The sequence below is a fragment of the Ovis aries genome, chromosome 1 (assembly GCF_016772045.2).
Source record: "Ovis aries strain OAR_USU_Benz2616 breed Rambouillet chromosome 1, ARS-UI_Ramb_v3.0, whole genome shotgun sequence".
Taxonomy (NCBI): Eukaryota; Metazoa; Chordata; class Mammalia; order Artiodactyla; family Bovidae; genus Ovis; species Ovis aries.
Genome location: NC_056054.1, coordinates 111,515,570 through 111,536,172, shown reverse-complemented (window position 1 = coordinate 111,536,172; position 20,603 = coordinate 111,515,570). Strand labels below are relative to the sequence as shown.

Genomic DNA, 20,603 nt, shown 5'->3' with positions numbered 1-20,603 from the left:
CACCATTCTGCTCTCTTCTTCTATAAGTTTAATTGTTTTATATTACTCATATCAATAGGATTGTATACTCTTTGTTTTCCCACATCTGGATTATTTCACTTGGCATAGTGTCCACTAGGTTCATCCATGAATTTCATGTCCTTTGTATATATATACTCAGAAGTAAAATGGCTGGATCATGTTGTAGTTCTATTTTTCAATTTTGGGGAAACGCCATACGATTTTCCACAGTGTCTGTACCAATTTATATTCCCACCAGCAGTGTACAAGTGTTCCCTTTTCTCCACATCCTCCTCACCAACACTTATCTTTTGATTTTTTTCCTCAAAGTATAGTTGATTTACAATGTTGTGTTAGTTTCAGGTATACAGCAAACTGATTCAGATACAGATATATAGATATTCTTTTTCAGATTCTTTTTCATTTAGGTTATTACAAGACATTGAATGTTGAACTATACCAGTTCCTGTGCTATACAATAGGTCCTTGTTGTTTGATTTTTTAAAATAATTGTCACCCTAATAGGTATAAGGTGATGTTTCATTGTGGTTTTGATTTGCATTTTCCTGATGATTAGTGACGTTGAGCATCTTTTCATATACCTGTTACCATTTGCATGTAATATATTTTACTAACCTTTTACATTCAGCTTATGGCTATCCAGTGAGTCTCTTGTAGAATGAATATAGTTTGATCTTTTTATTGTATCCATTCAAGCACCTTTAAGATTTTTGATTGAAAAGTTTAGTCCACTTACATTTAAATTAATAAGTAATTATTGGGCTTCCCTGGTGGCTCAGAGTTTAAAGCGTCTGCCTGGAATGAGGGAGAAACAGGTTCGATCCCTGGGTTGGGAAGATCCCCTGGAGAAGGAAATGGCAACCCACTCCAGTACTCTTATCTGGAAAATCCCATGGAAGGATGAGCCTGGCAAGCTACAGTCCATGGGTTCGCAAAGAGTCGGACACGACTGAGCGACTTCACTTTCATTTTCACTAAGGACTTACTACTGTCATTTGTTAATATTTTTTTATTTTGCTGTTTTTTTGTTCTTCTTTTCCTCTCTTTATGATTTGATAATTCTTTGTGCTTATATGATTTGACTTCTTTCTCTTTTTCTTTTGTGTATCTCTTTAGGTGTTTTTTTGTGGTTACCCTGAGGCCTATATATAGCATCTTATAACAGTCTATTTTAAGCTAATAATAGTTTAACTTTAGTTGCATGCAAAACTCTTCATAGAATAGTTGCATTCAAAATTTTCTCATTACACAGTTTGCTATTGATGTCATAATGCATATTTTAAAAATTGTGTATCCATTAATAGATTTTTATATTTATGGTTAATACCTTTATCTTTTAACTTTTATACTAGAGTTAAAAATGACTTATGTGGCACTATTACAATATTACATTATTCTATAGTTGTCTATATACAGATCTTCCTTGAGTTACAATGGGATTATGTCCCCAAAAGCCCAGTGAAAGTTGAAAATGTCATAAGCCAAAAGGCATTTAATACATCTGCTGCTGCTACTGCTGCTAAGTCGCTTCAGTCGTGTCTGACTCTGGGCGACCCCATAGATGGCAGCCCACCAGGCTCCCCTGTCCCTGGGATTCTCCAGGCAAGAATACTGGAGTGGGTTGCCATTTCCTTCTCCAATGCATGAAAGTGAAAAGTGAAAGTGAAGTCACTCAGTCTTACCTTAAACTGCTCAGGATATTCATGTTAACCTACAGATGGGCAAAATCATCTAACACAAAGCCTATTTTATAATAGAGTACTGATGAATTCTCATGTAAGTTATTAAATACTGTACTGAAATAACTAAATGGATATATGGGTACAGAATGGTTATAAATGTATCAGTTATTTGCCTTCGTGGTCATGTGGCTGACTGGGAGCTGTGGCTCACTGCCCTTCCCAGCATCACAAGAGAGTATCATATCACACATTCATAGTGGGGAAAAGATCAAAATTCAAAGTATGGATTTTACTGAATGCATAACACTTTCACACGATTGTAAAATCAAAAAATTGTAAGTTGAACCATTAGGGATTGTCTGTGCTTACCTTTATCAATGAGATCTATACTTTCATTTGCTTTGGTGTTGCTGTTTAGCACACTTTCATTTCAATATGAAGAATTTCCCTTAGCATTTCCTGTAAGGCAGATCTCCTTCAGTTTTTATTTGTCTGAGAAAGTCTTTCTATTTCATTTCTAAAAGTTTTTCCAGGTATAAAATATTCCTGTTGGCAGTTGTCTTCTTTCAGAACTTTGAATATATCATTCCACTCCTTCCTGGACTGCAAGGCTCCTGCTGAGAAACCTTTGACAGTTTTGTGGGAATTTACTTGTATTTGACAAGTCATTTTTGTCTTGAGGATTTCAAAATTCTATTTTTGACTTTTGACCATTTAATTACAATGTATCTCAGTGTAGATATTTTTGGACTCAACCTATTTCTATTGCTTTAACCTTCATGAATCTGGATATCCATTTTTTCCCAGATTTGGGAAGTTTTCAGCTATTATTTCTTTAAATAAGCTTTCTGCCACCTTTCTCATTCTCAGGTTTTATGTTCCACTGGGGTGCTAGAACCTCTCAGCTGGACTCTGGAGCACTCATAAAGGTATCTTTGTCCATGAATGGTTGTTAAATTGGTGTTTCTGTGGTAGGACAAGGACTAGAATCTCTTATTCCACTATCTAATTGAAGTCTTTCTAATATATCTTTTTAAAGTGTATCTTTCTCTGATCATAAAATAACAAATATATTATAAATAATTCAAACATTCCACAAGCAAAAAATTGCCTAATCTCTAAGATAACCACTATTAATGATTCCATATTTTTAATTTTTTTATTTGGCTGTGCTGAGTCTTAGTGGTGGCACAGAGGATCTTCAACCTTCATCACAACAAGTGGGTTCTTTTAGTTACAGCACACAGAATCTTTAGTTGGCAGCATGTAGGATCTTTTAGCTGTGGCATGCCAGATCTTTTGTATAGTTGCAGCATGTGAATTCTTAGTTGTGAGATGCAAACTCTTCATTGTGGCATGTGAGATACAATTCCCCAATCAGGAATCAAACCCAGGCCCTCTGTATTGGGAGCATGGCATGTTGGCCACTGGACCACTAAGGAAGTTCTACGATTCCATATTGAAAGAACAACTTTTTTACCAGAATGGAATTTTTTTAGAACTTGCTTTTTTTTTTTTTTTTTTGGCTTAAGAATATTTCTTAAACAATTTTTAAATGTCAAAACATGTAGCTCTACTACATTCTTTTTGCTTTTGATTAATTTTTTACCTATAGATAGTTAAAATTCAAATAGCACTTTAAAATGCACATAGCAACTAATTACATCTCCAGTTGTGGTGGGTGGGGGCTGCTGTTTAGTCGTGGCATGAGGGCTTCTCATTGCAGTGGTTTCTCTTGTTGCAGATCATGGGCTCTAGGTGCACAGGCTTCAGTAGCTGTGGTGCATGTGCTCAGTAGTTGCAGCTCACAGGCTGAGTTGTCCAATGAATGGGATCTTCCTGGAACAGGGATCAAACCTCTGTTCCCTGTGTTGGCAGATATGTTCTTTACCACTGAGCAACCAGGGAAACCCTGTTTGGTGGATTTTAAGCCAACTAAATTCTTCCAAAATTTAAAAATTTCTTTAAACAGCCCAGGACTTTTGGAGAGGGCCCATGTGCTAGAGACTATGTAATAGAGACCAGCTCTCAAGACCTCAAGATTTAATGGGAAGGAGTGGGAGAGTTGAGTAAGGAAGAATGGAAATAATGATGGGAACAATAAATGAGCAAAACAAAATTCACTAAAGTTAAACTAATCTCAAATACTGGCTATTAATTAGGGCTTTCCTGGTGACTCAGATGGTAGAGAATCTGTCTGCAATGCAGAAGACCCAGGCTCAATCCCTGGGTCAGGACGATCCCCTGGAGAAGGGAATAGCAACCAACTCCAGTATTCTTGCCTGGAGAATTCCACAGAAAGAGGAGCCTGGCAGGCTCTAGTCCGTGGGGTCACAAAGAGTCCAACACAACTGAACGACTAAAACACACACTGGCTATTAATTATATTATCAATCAGAACAGGACTGAGAAATTTGTTCAGGAAGAAGGAAGGGCTTCCAGTAATAGAGTCATGGAGGAATCAAAGAAAAAAGAAGGGTTATTTCTATGCCCATGCAAGATGGCCTAAAGTTTTGGGGAGATTTCTTTCAGTAGAGAGTGCCTTTTTCTCAAGGAGATCAAGAAAAAAATAAGATTTCCAAGGTCTTTCAAAGGGGAAAAAATGAGAATCATGTGGAAGTCAGGGCAGGTAGAGAAACGTGTTCAACATCTAGGATACCCAAAAACAGCAAAAAACAATTAGAAATCATGGCATGAAAGGGACTGCTAAATCAAGAGCAGGAAATCTACCAGAATTCACCTTAAGTCTGGATAGCACTAGGGAATCACTACTAAAACAAGAACTAGGAATGTGTCTATAAATACCTAAGAGATAAATAAGAAAAGAGCTAATAAGAAAAACTAAGCTTACATTTCAGTATAGACCAGGAAATAAAAGATAGACTTCTTGATTCTTATATTTCCTTGAACCTTTTAAACTTCCTCCATATGTATTACCAATGACACACTCTTTTCCTTGGGAATCTATGACACCAGATTCCCCTAGCTTTCCTCCTTCCTTATTAGCTGCTTCTCAGTCTCCTTCTGAACCCCTTCACCTATGCAGGACCAGTAAGGACTGGAGCTAAGGCTCAGACATGAGCCCCTTTTACTTCTCCACCTACATGTTCTTCTTATATGATGTTAGTCATTCTCATTGCCTTAATACAATTTATAAGCTAATGGTTCCCAAATTTAAATCTTAACCCTAACCTCTGGCCTTACCTCACAGACTGTCTATTTGGAATCTCAACTCTACCCCTAATTCACATATCAAACTTAAGATGTCAAAAAGGAAGGGTAAAAAAAAAATCTCTAGATTTAAAATCTCTGTATTTCCCTCTCCAAGCCTTTCCTTCTGCTACTGTTTCTCATAAGAGTAAATGGCTCCACTGCTATGGGACATTCTCAGTCAGAGGTCTCTCTAGGCCTGAAGACCACCCAACACTCACCATGTAATTAATTACCTTTTTCTTTCTTGCGGGAGACAAAAGGAATTAACCAACTGGAACTAATCTGCTATTCTGCAGGCAAACCCATGAAGACCTGCATGCTCCATTCCCAAAAGACAAATTTTGTAATCAGGGAAGAAAACATGCAATGCCTACAAAATTTCTACCAAAATTTTTATCTTTGTCCAGAAAGCAAGCTTATTCCTTAATAAAATGGAGGGAAATGCATCACCATTAAACTGCTTTGATTGAAGTAAGACAATTGTGATTGGCTGTCCTGGAAAGGTAATAAAAAGGAAGAAAAGTCCTTTTCCCTTTTAAGCAGACCCCAGTCACACCAGTGGCAGTTCCAAACCTTTGGCATGGCCTTCAAGACAGGGGTCACTACCATGTCACCCCTTCTTTCACAGCATCCCAATCACACTGGTCTTCATTCAGCTCCTAGAAGTATCCAAACTCTCTTGCTTCTATGGCTTAACAGAATGAGTTCCCTCTGCAATACTTTCTACACACATACACACAAACACACACAGCACATACAGCAGGTTAGCTAATGCTTATTTAGTCTTCCAGACCTAGCTTCTACATAATTTCTCTGGAGAAGTCTTCAACACATTCATCCTCATACCCAGTTAAGTCAGCTGTCTGTTATATAATCTCATAGCTTCCTGTAGTTCCTCAATTATTTATAAAGCTTATAATTTTATAAGATTTTATGTAATCTTATGGTTGATATATCCATATATCTAGACATATATCTCCACTGGACTTGAAATTCCAAGAAGGTAGAAAATTCTCCAGAACCTCACGTGGTATCTCAGGTACTGTAAGAGAAACCCAAGAGCCTTCTTGTGAATTTGAGAAACTAAAAGAGTTGGAAAAGCTACACAGTCTTTTCCTCATTCCTATCTTTTGGGTATTGCCCATCCTTCTACTTCCCTCGGGGCCAACAGATAAAGACGGAGGAGAAAATAACTCAGAATCAATCAGTGAGTGCTTTAGAAAAAGTGGTCCAGGATGCCATAAAGTATTGTAGAGGTGGGGAGTGGCCAGTATGAATGAAGGAAGGACTAAAATATTCCTTGGCATACTTTCTTACTTTCTAAACCAGAAATCACAAACTAAGAGTTCCCAGGCACTTCAGTGGCTAGGACTTTTACTATCATTGCCAAGGGCCCAGGTTCAATCCCTGGTTGGGGAGCTAAGATCCTGCAAACTGTGCAGCAACAAATTAAAAAAAACATTCACAAACCGGAAGCTGGAGACCAAGATTCTATCTACAGGTGTTTGGTCCCCACAGTGCTTTTTTAAAAATTAGTAACATGAAAATAAAATTTATAAGGAAATGCAAAAACAAAATAGTAACATGAGAAATTGGAACAATTCACTTAAAGATCCTGATTTTTTTTTTTAATGTTTGCCAGATATCTGACCACAGTGGAACCACATTTCTACAGGGAAACAATTATCTGGTGCTGAGTAGCATTGGTGAGTAGCATTAATCCTAATCTAAATGGGACTGGCACTCTACACTTCATCCCTGGCCTGGCCTGCCTGTTTCGTTCATTCATTATATCTGCCTGGTAAATGTTTAAGTTTTCAATTCCTGGACTAAACCATGAAGCTTTGCCCCACATCATGTTGGTAAAAGGGGCAAATTAGCCACACCCAAAATAACAATGCTTGATCTTCCTTACCCACTCTCCAATTCACCCTCAAAACAATGCTTGGACCCTGTGTGGCTTTAGAATGTTTACCTGAAGTTTTTAGTAAAGAACCACCCAACCTCTCCTTCAGGGTACAGTGTATGAGAATACTGCTGCAGATGGACTTGGGACAGAGAGAAGGGAACCCTGTTCCAGGGTCACTAGACAGACATTTCATCCTGAATTTCAAGGTGGCGACAATGGATTGAGAAATGACTTTTCAACTAGAGTGGAAGTGAGTATGACCTCTGACTTTCCTCTTCCCAGAGATGGGCTATAGATAATTCCTGTGTGAAAGAAGGAGAGGAACAAAATCACTGATCGTTTACTATCAGAGCACCAGAGTGAATGGCATATGTCCAAAGCTTTCACTTCCTCACATCTAGCCTCACCACTTTTCTGAAGCTGCAATTATAAAAGGTGCTAATGTCTAGACACAGAGGTCTTTACTCTGTATTTCAGTGCTCGCTGCAGCAATTGACGTTACAGAATCCTCCCCACCCTTAAGTTTCCCCCTTTCACCTCTCATTAAGTTGCACCATCCTAGTTTTCTTTTCCATCCTTCTGGCTCTTGCTTACCTCTTTTTAACTTGGCTTCTCTTACGATTCCTGTTCCATAAACAGAATTGTCTCCCTAGACTCTGTTGATTGGATATCTCTTGAATGTCCCAGAATCACCTTAAATTCTACTTTTCTTTCTCCCTTTATTCGTTTCTATCAGTTCAGTTGCTCAGCCATGTCCGACTTTTTGCGACCCCATGAATCGCAGCACGCCAGACCTCCCTGTTCATCACCATCTCCCGGAGTTCACTCAAACTCACATCCATCGAGTCAGTGATGCCATCCAACTATCTCATCCTCTGTCGTCCCCTTTTCCTCCTGCCCCCAATCCCTCCCAGCATCAGAGTCTTTCCCAATGAGTCAACTCTTCGCATGAGGTGGCCAAAGTACTGGAGTTTCAGCTTTAGAATCATTCCTTCCAAAGAACACCCAGTGCTGATCTCCTTTAGAATGGACTAGTTGGATCTCCTTGCAGTCAAGGGACTCACAAGAGTCTTCTCCAACACCACAGTTCAAAAGCATCAATTCTTCAGTGCTCAGCTTTCTTCACAGTCCAACTCTCACATCAATACATGACCACTGGAAAAACCATAGGCTTGACTAGACAGATCTTTGTTGGCAAAGTAATGTCTCGCTTTTCAATATGCAATCTAGGTTGGTCATAACTTTTCTTCCAAAGAGTAAGCATCTTTTAATTTTATGGCTGCAGTCGCCATCTGCAGTGACTTTGGAGCCCCCAAAAATAGTCTGACACTGTTTCCACTGTTTCCCATCTATTTACCATGAAGTGATGGGACCAGATGCCATGATCTTCATTTTCTGAATGTTGAGCTTTAAGCCAACTTTTTCACTCTCCTCTTTCACTTTCATCAAGAGGCTTTGGGTTCCTCTTCACTTTCTGCCATAAGTGTGGTGTCATCTGCATATCTGAGGCTATTGATATTTCTCCTGGCAATCTTGATTCCAGCTTGTGTTTCTTCCAGTCCAGCGTTTCTCATGAGGTACTCTGCATAGAAGTTAAATAAGCAGGGTGACAATATACAACCTTGACATACTCCTTTTCTTATTGGGAACCAGTCTGTTGTTCCATGCCCAGTTCTAACTGTTTCTTCCTGACATGCATATAGGTTTCTCAAGAGGCAGGTCAGGTGGTCTGGTATGCCCATCTCCTTCAGAATTTTCCACAGTTTATTGTGATTCACACAGGCAAAGGCTTTGGCATAGTCAATAAAGTAGAAATAGGTGTTTTTCTGGAACTCTCTTGCTTTTTCAATGATCCAGCGGATGTTGGCAATTTGATCTCTGGTTCCTCTGCCTTTTCTAAAACCAGCTTGAACATCTGGAAGTTCATGGTTCACGTATTCCTGAAGCCTGGCTTGGAGCATTTTGAGAATTACTTTAATAGCATGTGAGATGAGTGCAATTGTGCAGTAGTTTGAGCATTCTTTGACATTGCCTTTCTTTGGAATTGGAATGAAAACGGACCTTTTCCAGTCCTGTGGCCACTGCTGAGTTTTTCAAATTTGCTGGCATATTGAGTGCAGCACTTTCACAACATCATCTTTCAGGATTTGAAAGAGCTCAACTGGTATTCCATCACCTCCACTAGCTTTGTTCATAGTGATGCTTTCTAAGGCCCACTTGACTTCACATTCCAGGATGTCTGGTTCTAGGTGAGTGATCACACCATCATGATTATCTGGGTCGTGAAGATCTTTTTTGTACAGTTCTTCTGTGTATTCTTGCCACCTTTTCTTAATATCTTCTGCTTCTGTTAGGTCCATACCATTTCTGTCCTTTATTGTGCCCATCTTTGCATGAAATGTTCTCTTGGTATCTAATTTTCTTGAAGAGATCTCTAGTCTTTCCCATTCTGTTGTTTTCCTCTATTTCTTTGCATTAATCACTGAGGAAGGCTTTCTTATCTCTCCTTGCTATTCTTTGGAACTCTGCATTCAGATGCTTATATCTTTCGTTTTCTCCTTTGCTTTTCGCTTCTCTTCTTTTCACAACTATTTGTAAGGCCTACCCAGATAGCCATTTTGCTTTCTTGCATTTCTTTTCCATGGGGATGGTCTTGATCCCTGTCTCCTATAGAATGTCACGAACCTCCATCCATAGTTCATCAGGCACTCTATCAGATCTAATCCCTTAAATCTATTTCTCACTTCCACTGTATAATCATAAGGGATTTGATTTAGGTCATACCTGAATGGTCTAGTGGTTTTCCCTACTTTCTTCAATTTAAGTCTGAATTTGGCAATAAGGAGTTCATGATCTGAGCCACAGTCAGCTCCCGGTCTTGTTTTTGCTGACTGTATAGAGCTTCTCCATCTTTGGCTGCGTAGAATATAATCAATCTGATTTCAGTATTGACCATCTGGTGATGTCCATTTGTAGAGTCTTCTCTTGTATTTTTGGAAGAGGGTGTTTGCTATGACCAATGCATTCTCTTGGCAAAACTCTGTTAGACTTTGCCCTGCTTCATTCCACATTCCAAGGCTAAATTTGCCTGTTACTCCAGGTGTTTCTTGACTTCCTACTTTTGCATTCCAGTCCCCTCTAATGAAAAGGACATCTTTTGGGGGTGTTAGTTCTAAAAGGTCTTGTAGGTCTTCATAGAACTGTTCAACTGCAGCTTCTTCAGCATTACTGGTTGTGGCATAGACTTGGATTATGGTGATATTGAATGGTTTGCCTCGGAAATGAACAGAGATCATTCTGTCATTTTTTCGATTGCATCCAAGTACTGTATTTCGGACTCTTTTGTTGACCATGATGGCTACTCCTTTCTTCTAAGGGGTTCCTGCCTGCAGTAGTAGGTGTAATGATCATCTGAGTTAAATTCACCCATTCCAGTCCATTTTAGTTCGCTGAGTCCTAGAATGTCAACGTTCACTCTTGCCGTCTCCTGTTTGACCACTTTGTTTGTATAGGCTAACTATAATTAATGCTTATAGTGACCCAAGGAAAGGAAAGCATCCCTATGAAAGCCCTTCTTGGGATCCAATAACAATCCAAATCACAGGGTGAATGCACAATTGAAAACAAAAAGTACCATTTCAATGACTAATACTACAAATAAAATTTTTTACTAAATAGCTGTCCAGTTCAGTTCAGTTCAGTCACTCAGTCATGTCTGACTCTTTACAACCCCATGAATCGCAGCATGCCAGGCCTCCCTGTCCATCACCAACTTCCGGAATTCACTCAAACTCACATCCATCAATGGCCATCCAGCCATCTCGTCCTCTGTTGTCCCCTTTTCCTCCTGCCCCCAATCCCTCCCAGCATCAGAGTCTTTCCCAATGAGTCAACTCTTCGCATGATGTGGCCAAAGTAATGGAGTTTCAGCTTTAGCATCATTCCTTCCAAAGAATACCCAGGGCTGATCTCCTTTAGAATGGACTGGCTGGATCTCCTTGCAGTCCAAGGGACTCTCAAGAGTCTTCTCCAACACCACAGTTCAAAAGCATCAATTCTTCGGTGCTCAGCCTTCTTCACAGTCCAACTCTCACATCCATACATGACCACTGGAAAAACCATAGCCTGACTAGATGGACCTTTGTTGGCAAAATAGCTGTTACTATTTATTTATTCAATAAGCATTGAACTATTCACTCTGTGCCAGGTGCTAAGTATGGATCTTTAACAAGATAAGCACAGCCTTGGTCCTCAGGAATCATGGGACTAAAAGACAATAAACAAATAAAAGTTAATAATATATATAGATCCAAATAGGTAAACAAAAATAAATGTGTTATTATAGCCTATGATAAGTGATTGAAGGAGGCCTTCAGAGATATTGACAGCATCTTTGAACATGCCAACCTCCTACACCTCAGGGTCTTTACAGTTGCTGCTCTCTCTTTGTGGAGATCTCTTTCCCAGGGTCCTTGTTTAGCTACCTTCTTCTCACCAGTCATATCTACACTAAAACCTCATCTTCTCAAAGATCAGGCTTTCCTTGATTTTCCTACCTAAAATTGCTCCCAGCCTCCCCACCATTTATTCTGTTCTGTTATCCTTTATTTTCTCATAGCACGATCACTATTCAAAATTATACTATGTATTTCCATACAGATTTACTTTTCTTTTCCATATAGGTTTCTTGTTTGACTCCCCCCACCATTCTCAAGATCAATGAAAATATGAATTTTGTCCCTTTTCTTCACTGTATTCCTACCACTGAATAGTGCCTGATGCAAAAATAGATACTATATGTATTTGATAAATCAATGAAGAAACAGTTAGAGAATAATAGGGAAAAGCCTACCTAGATAGGGTGATCAAGCAAGGCTTCTCTGAAGTAGTGACTTTTTCATTTTTGTTTTTTAATTTACAAGTATCAAAATGCAATGAAAATTTATCTGATGTATATAAACACACACAAAAAAAATAGAAAAATTCTCTTCCTCTTTGGGAAGCCCCATACTCCATAGCTGATATGTCAGGGTAATGAGTAGACATTCAACATCCTTTCCATCTTCCTTCCAAGTGCCTTCCTGTGCTATAGAAAATAGAACATTTGATAAACTATATTTTTTATATTTCCATGAGACTAGGGCAATGCCTTTTGTGTTTTTCTTCACCAAATTTTTGATATACAGATATGAGCTTGAAGAAATAAGAGTTGGATTTAATCAGTGTTGACAATTAAGAAATAGAATTTAGTTGAGAAACAAAAATCACAGAAATTCATAACTTGACTATACTTGGGAGATGAGAAAGAGGAATTGAATTATGATGAGTCATCTTAGTGACTGAAATTCAAAGATGAAGAAAAGTTTAAAGAAGAAGATAAATAATTCAGTCTTGAATGAATTTAAGGTGTCTGAAGCCTGTGTGCATGCTCAGTCTCTCAGTCATGTCCAATTCTTTGTGAGCCCATGAACTGTATCCCACCAGGCTCTTCTATCCATGGAATTTTTCAGGCAAGGATACTAGAGTGGGTTGCCATTTATTACTCCAAGTTATCTTCCTGACCCAGTGATCGAACTTGTGTCTCTTTGTTTCTGGCATTAGCAGGTAGATTATTTACCACTGCATTACCTGGAAAACCCATCCTAATGCTATTCAGTGGGCAATCAGAAATACAGGTCTAGAGCAAGGGAGCATAGTTGTGGCTGGAGCTACAGATTTAAGAGCCATATGCACTTGTATTACAGCTAAAGCCATGAGATTGGTGAGATCACTCAGGGAGTGTGCATATAGTGAGGAGAGAAAAGAACATACAGGGAGTCAGGAATAACACCACTGAGAAGGGGAATCTAAGAGATGACAAAAAATAGAATTGACAGGTCGGAAAACCAAGTGATCTCAAGGTCATACGGTTTAAAGAAAAGAGAAGTTCAAGAAAGTGGAAGTATGACAAATTCTGCAGAAAACTTAAGACAAAATTTTTTTCTAAGTAGGATGTCATGCATGACCACAAGCTGAGCAATTTTAGCTTCTAACCTTGTGTTTTAAGACTATAACACCACTGCTTTGTTACAGTCATCTGCTATCCTCAGGTCACTGCCCCCCATTTCCTGAAAATTTTAGCTTCTAGCTAGCTTATATCCTTCAACACCGCTGCTGTCATAATTCTATCCATGCATTAACCTAGTTTTTCAGGTTCTTGACCTCCTCTCCTCCTCTCCTCTTGAACATCCTAGTATATTCCTCTTTCTAGCTCCTCCTTACCACTCTTTGGCTTGGTTTCTCTCCTGATTCTTGTACCATCATAGACTTGTCTCCCTAGATTTCACTGACTGGTTACCTCCTATAGCTATGCACTAGTACCAAAAGTTACAGTTCTCCAAGCACCCCACTCTGTCTAATCACCACCTTTCTTTTTTCCATTTCACTCCCTGTTTTTTCCCCAATACCAATAATCCTTTAATCTCTATCCTCTGATCTGTGGTCCATTAATCCAACCACTATTCATGATCCATCATGTCTCTTATGTTATCACTTTTCCCATTACCTAGTTTAAATTCTGTGTTTGGTTATCATCCCCACTCCCTCCCTTACACCTTCAACTACCTTGTTCCATTAGCGGTTGTACTTGCCTAACAACAACAACAACAACAACAAATCAATACTGATTAAATCCAATCATTGGGCTCTTTCATCCTTGAATTTGCACATCTAAAGGTGGATGGAGAAAGGCATACAACTATGCTATGACTAGTCTCTCTTACATTTATGATCCCTGATTTCAACATGTGTGTTCAACTCAGTCATGTCTGACTCTTTGCGACTCCATGGAATGTAGCCCATCAGGCTCCTCTGTCCCTGGGGATTCTACAGGCAAAGAATACCAGAATGAGTAGCCTATCCCTTCTCCAGGGGATCTTCCAGACCCAGGAACTGAACCAGGGTTTCCTGCATTGCAAGCAGATTCTTTACCAACTGAGCTACCAGGGAAGCCTATGCTGCCAGGCAATTTTATTTTATTTCCCTAGTGCATTCTCTCATTCTCCTAAACAACTAGAAGATAAGGGCAGGGAAGAAATAAGGGGCACCAGTTCTTCAATTCTTCTTCACTCATCCTCTCACTCTCATTTCCCTTGTTGAGAAAAATAGAAAGCAGAAGAGTATTTCCATTTGCTACCACTGTAAGTATCTACTTACCTATGTCTGTATCCTACTCTGTCTTCTCTCCTGTTACTATAGACAAATTTAACTGTGTCAGGAAAAGGATTGTTCTTTTCCTTATGCACCAGAACCCATCTCCTCTCACCTACTCAAGGACATTGCTCCAGCAATTCTCCCAATTCTCTTTCTGCTCTGACAAATTCCCTTACTGCCAGATCTTCCCTAACAGATTACAAACATAAACGAAAGAAAACTCTCTTGATTCTACTTCCCTCTCTAGCTACTGCTTTTTTGTTTTTCAGTGAAATCTCTCTTTTTATTAACCCATTGAAATACTTTGTTCTTAATTTAATTGACCTATTAGCCACATTTGATGGTCAGTCCCTCCTTCCTTCTTGAAACATTTCTTCAATCATCTTCCAGGATATCGAACTCTCTTGATTTTGTTTCCATTTACTGGCTACTCCTTAGTTTCTTTTGCTAGTTTTCTTATCTTCCTTGCCTTTTAACAGTAGATTACTCCAAAGCTCAGTTCTTAGAATATTTACCTTTTCTATCTATTCTCATTCCAGTGATGATCTCATCTACTGTCATAAGTTTAAATGTTATTTATGGAAGATAACTGCCAAATTAATATCTCTAATCCATTTAAGCACTAAATTCCATCCTTTATCCAGATGCCTCAAGACTTCTACACTTGAATGTCTCATAGGTATCTCATATATAACTGGTTCCCACAACCTTCTTTTCCTACAAAGTTCCCCACCGCAGTAAGTTGTGACCCTATCCTTCCAGTTACTTGGGACAATAATCTTTGAATACTCCTTTGATCTCAGACTCCACATCCAATCTGTCATCATATGCTATTGGTTCTCCCTTTAAAATAGATCCATAATCAGTTCCTTCACTGCTACTATCCTGGTCCAGATCACCAACATGTGTCATCTAAGTTACTTCAGTAGCCTCTAATAACCCAGCTTCATATCTTGTTCTTTCAGTCTATTCTCAACACAGAATGATCCTTTTGAAAACATCAGACAGGACACATCACTCCTCTGCTACAATCTCTCCCCTGACTTTTCATCTCACTCTGAGCAGAAATTTGGGTCATTAAAATTATCTATAATAAGACCTTACATGACATGACCTTCTCCCATCCATTACTTCTCTGACCTCATTTTCCATTAATTTCCCCCTCATTCTCAGTCATTCTTTGAACATGCCAAGTACACTCCCATCTCAGGGCCTTTATACCCTATTTCCACACTCTAGAATGATAGCCTTCCAGATACTTACATGGTTCACTCCCTCATCTCCTTCTGCTCTTTGCTCAATTGTCATTTTCTTTGGTCTGAACAAAAGAGAATGGTTGAAGCTGGAGATATAGATTTGGGAATAATTTGCATCTGGGTGACAGCTGAAGTTATAATATTGGTAAGGTCACCCAAGAAGTGTGTATATATGTATGAAAGGGAAAGACATGAAAAAAAAGATGATTACCTACACAGAGCCCTAGGTAATGTGGTTAAGGAAGAGACTCCTATCTGAAGAAGAAAAAGGAATCAAAAGAGAGTTTAGAAAAACCAGAAAACCCTAGTGTTGCAAAAATTCAAGGAATGGGAATTCTTTTAAGAAATAAGATATATGTAAATTCTGCAGTAAACTTACATAATATATGAGTTTGATAAGTAGGAAGTTATAAGGAACCTTAGCAAAGACAGCCTCACTGACGTGGTTTGTTGAAGCTGGTAAACAATGAATTGAGAAAATGGCTGGAAGATATGGAAGTAGAGACTGAAATTGGAAATTACTATTTTGAGAACCTTAGTTCAGTAGAGAAAGAGAAGATTTAGATGTTAAATGAGAGTGAATGCTGGTAAATGAGAAGGAAGGATTTTGTTCTCATCACTCAGCTCTGTTTGCTTCTGTTTGACTTCATTCTCTTCCAAATCTCTGCAAGTACGCATGGCAGGACAACCTCCAGAAGCTCAACTTTTATTTATTCTTTACAGCTCATGACCTTACAGGCTGACTGCCGGGGTCCAGCCCGGGTAGATCCAGGGTAATTTGAAGGGGGGCCAGAGTCAGCATCCTAGGAATTAATTGCTTAATTAAAGATATGGAAGGAGATTAGAAAGAAATAGTGTAGTAGGAAAATACTAGTGGAGAAAAAGAGGCTGAATAACTTGGTTTACATGGAATACCAATAAAACTCCAAGACAAGGAGTTTGCACCACCCACGTAGGCCACAGGCATCCTTCCATTCTCCCGAAGGAGAGAAGACACTGAGACTTCCCAGGTCAGATCTTATAAGCCCAGGCAAAATTAGCAGGCTTGGCGAGTACCCACGCTCCAGATGGGAATTCAGCCAGAAAAACGGAGAACAAGAAAGGAACGACATGGGGGAATCAGTCTTTCCAGAAACTGATCCGTTTTCTTTATTTTCAGGTTTGCTTAATTTCTTTTTTTACACATAGAGACAAATGGAAATTTTAAAGTCACGTGGGGGTCAGCAGTCCTGACCTTTATCAAAATCAGGTGCTTCATATAAATGTATACAAAAAGGTCTTAGGGGTTTAACATCATCTTCTGGCCATGAGGCCTGCTGACATTTTATGATTCTTTCTTTTCTGATAATGGTCAGTCAACCAGAAACTTATTTTCCAGGGGTGATTTTTCTTAAACCAAGCACCACCCTCCAAAGGTACCAGACAAAGTTGCATTCCTATAGGGTGAGGGTGTAGTGAGTTACAATTAAGAAAGGAATTTACTTAGCCTAAGGTTAACATGATTAATCTTAAGGGTTAATACTTATTTCTCCTATATGCTAGTTACATATTCATTAACATGTATAAAGGCAGGGGATTAAGCAGCAAACATTGGCCCAATAAATGAAAAACCCTTCACCAACATGATTTTTATCTTTAGAAAATCCCAGTGCTAACTAAGATTTTCAAAATACTCCAAACTCTCTGTGCTGTTTATGGTTGAGAGGTTGTAAACAATCATGTAGTAGTAGCAAGAGTGTGGATAATCCTGTCACACAAGCTAGTTTGCTAGCAGAGAGATTTGACCTGAGACACCCTTGTCATGCCCAGGAATTTTTATTAACTGGAGCTGTAAGTTAACTCCTTCTCCGAGAAGGTGGTGGGGTACAGCCCCCCGTAAAGTCAGACGTGTAGGTGAGAGCATAAAACAGTGAAGTAGGCAGACTCTGGTTTTGGGGGTAGATGCTCAGGAATAGGGGGTTTCCTGAGGCTCGATCCCGCCTTTGCATATGCCAAAGCCTCCTTCCTCATGACCTTTGCCATGGGCGGAGTTCCTCACACTGGCTCCTGGCAGCTGACCCTGATCATTGCTCTCATTGTGTACATATCAATCCCTAACAAGGATTGCCCAGACAGCCTGGGTCAGGGGCACACATCTATGATAAGGATGGCTAGAGCACATGAAACATGTGATCAGCAGCCCTACCAATACCATGTAGAAGGAAAGAAAAGGAATTTCCAAAAGATATGTGTATTCAACATACAGAAAATCGAAGTGATGCTAGAGAGAAGACAAATACATTGAGGGGAAAAGAGAGTGGGTCATTAGACTAGAGATACTGATGAGGCTTGTAATTTGTGCAGAGAAATTACACAAAAGCTAGCAAAATTAAAAGCTGTCAAAAGGTAGGATATAGAAGTTTAATATTCCAGACAGGTAGAACCATTCTAGATGGCATCTGGCAAGATCTAGTTTGTGGATATAGAAGAGGGTGATAAAAATGAAGATCTGAGTCAAGAAGATTAAAACACTAGGTTAAGATTATTACTGATAGATTTAAGGTCTTAAACGACTAAAATAGTAAACTTAGGGAAACCATTTGTGGTACCTGAATTAGTTATCTAACAAAAATCTGTGAGCACCCATTAAACATGTAAAGCACGCAAGGAAACTATTCATTATAATTTAAAGTCTGCGTATAAAAAGAGGAAAATTAAAATTAGAGCCCTCAAGCACAGAAAATAGTAGGTTGACAAGAACAAATGATTAATGATTAAAATTATTAAAGACATAAAGTAAAACAAAAATAAAATTAATTTCTAGAAATGAAGCATATAATCACTGAAATTGAAAGCTCAATAGATATTCAGCCTTAAAAAAGAAGGAAACCCTGTTACATACTTCAACATGGATGCATCTTAAAGACATTATGCTGAGTGAAATAAGCCAGACACAAAAGAACAAATACTTCAAGATCCCAGTTACAAGAAGTATCTAGAGTCGTCAAAATCATAGAACCAGAAAGTATACTATTATATTCACAATTTGTTTGACATCAGATATGTGGTATTCTACACAGCAGGCAATTCTCCATTATCAGCTGGGAGTCCTACAATTCAATTCAGTTCTGACACTATCTACTAATACCTGGAGCTACTGTTAGATCTGACAGTTCCCGTCAATTCATGGAAAATAGATGGAAAAGCAATAGAAACAGAGACCGACTTTATTTTCTTGGTCTCCAAAATCACTGCAGATGGTGACTGCAGCCATGAAATTAAAGGACGCTTGATCCTTGGAAGAAAAGCTATGACAGACCTAGACAGCATATTAGAAAGCAGAGACATTACTTTGTCAACAAAAGTCCATATAGTCAAAGCTATGGTTTTTCCTGTAGTCAGATATGGATGTGATAGTTGGACTATAAAGAAAGCTGAGCACCAAAGAACTAATGTTTTTGAACTGTGGTGCTGGAGAAGACTCTTGAGAGTCCCTTGGACTGCAAGGAGATCAAACCAGTCAATACTAAAGGAAATCAGTCCTGAATATTCATTGGAAAGACTGACGCTGAAGCTGAAGTTCCAATACTTTGGCCACCTGACTCATTAGAAAAGACCTGATGCTGGGAAAGATTGAAAGCAGAAGGAGAAGGGGACAACAGAGGATGAGATGGTTGGATGGCATCACTGACTTAATGGACATGAGTTTGAACCAGCTCCAGGAGATGGTGAAGGGCAGGAAGTTTTGCATGCTGCAGTCCATGGGGTGGCAAATAGTCAGACACAACTGAGCAACTGAAAAACAACAATCAACAGATTAACGGCTCAGTTGGATGAAACTGTACCCCAACTCTCACTTCAGATGCCAATCACAAGTCCTCAATTGTTATCTGAACTTCTGCCCAAATTGGCTGTAAATCAGGGTTCCCACAAATCCTTCCTTGGGTTCTATAATTTACTAAAATGTTTCAGAGAACCCAGGAAACACTTACTTATAATTATTCATTCATTATAAAAGGACAGGTGATGGAATTCCAGTTGAGCTCTTTCAAATCCTGAAAGATGATGCTGTCGAAGTGCTGCACTCAATATGCCAGCAAATTTGGAAAACTCAGCAGTGGCCACAGGACTGGAAAAGGTCAGTTTTCATCCCAATCCCAAAGAAAGGCAATGCCAAAGAATGCTCAAACTACCGCGCAATTGCACTCATCTCACACGCTAGTAAAGTAGTGCTCAAAATTCTCCAAACCAGGCTTCAGCAATACGTGAACCGTGAACTTCCAGATGTTCAAGCTGGATTTAGAAAAGGCAGAGGAACCAGAGATCAAATTGCCAACATCCACTGGATCATGGAAAAAGCAAGAGAGTTCCAGAAAAACATCTATTCCTGCTTTATTGAGTATGCCAAAGCCTTTGACTGTGTGGATCACAATAAACTGTGGAAAATTCTGAAAGAGATGAGAATACAGACCACCTGACCTGCCTCTTGAGACACCTATATGCAGGTCAGGAAGCAACAGTTACAACTGGACATGGAACAACAGACTGGTTCCAAATAGGAAAAGGAGTATGTCAAGGCTGTATATTGTCACCCTGCTTATTGAACTCTTATGCAGAGTTCATCATGAGAAACGCTGGACTGGAAGAAACACAAGCTGGAATCAAGATTGCTGGGAGAAATATCAATAACCTCAGATATGCAGATGACACCACCCTTATGGCAGAAAGTGGAGAGGAACTAAAAAGCCTCTTGATGAAAGTAAAAGAGGAGAGTGAAAAAGTTGGCTTAAAGCTCGACATTCAGAAAATGAAGATCATGGCATCCGGTCCCATCGCTTCATGGGAAATAGATGGGGAAACAGTGGAAACAGTGTCAGACTTTATTTGGGGGGGGGGGGCCTCCAAAGTGACTGCAGCCATGAAATTAAAAGACGCTTACTCCTTGGAAGAAAAGTTATAACCAACCTAGATAGCATATTGAAATGCAGAGACATTACTTTGCCTACTAAGGCCCATCTAGTCAAGGCTATGGTTTTTCCAGTGGTCATGTATGGATGTGAGCATTGGACTGTGAAGAAAGCTGAGCACCAAAGAATTGATGCTTTTGAACTGTGGTGTTGGAGAAGACTCTTGAGAGTCCCTTGGACTGCAAGGAGATCCAACCAGTCCATTCTAAAGGAGATCAGTCCTGGGTGTTCTTTGGAAGGAATGATGCTAAAGCTGAAGCTCCAGTACTTTGGCCACCTCATGTGAAGAGCTGACTCATTGGGAAAGACTGTGATGCTGGGAGGGATTGGGGGCAGGAGGAGAAGGGGACGACAGAGGATGAGATGGCTGGATGGCATCACTGAC

General features: G+C 39.3%; 1 protein-coding gene across 8 annotated transcripts in view; it reads left to right on the top strand.

Annotated features, from left to right (window-relative positions):
• Positions 1 to 20,603, top strand: part of SLAMF6 (SLAM family member 6) — an 82,434-nt gene that overhangs the window by 24,095 nt on the left and 37,736 nt on the right. For 2 of the 8 annotated variants that reach the window (XR_006061358.2, XR_006061356.2), the window contains exons 9-11: positions 5,885 to 5,955; positions 6,559 to 6,622; positions 6,932 to 7,075. Coding sequence is in view for 3 of the 8 variants with exons in the window: in XM_060415249.1 (XP_060271232.1) it covers positions 6,559 to 6,613 (55 nt within the window). In the remaining 5 variants the exon portion in view is untranslated. Of the gene's footprint in view, positions 1 to 2,573; positions 6,491 to 6,558; positions 6,623 to 6,931; positions 7,076 to 20,603 lie in introns of those variants that run through there. The other 6 variants (XR_009600592.1, XR_006061360.2, XR_009600586.1 and 3 more) reach the window with 6 other exon arrangements.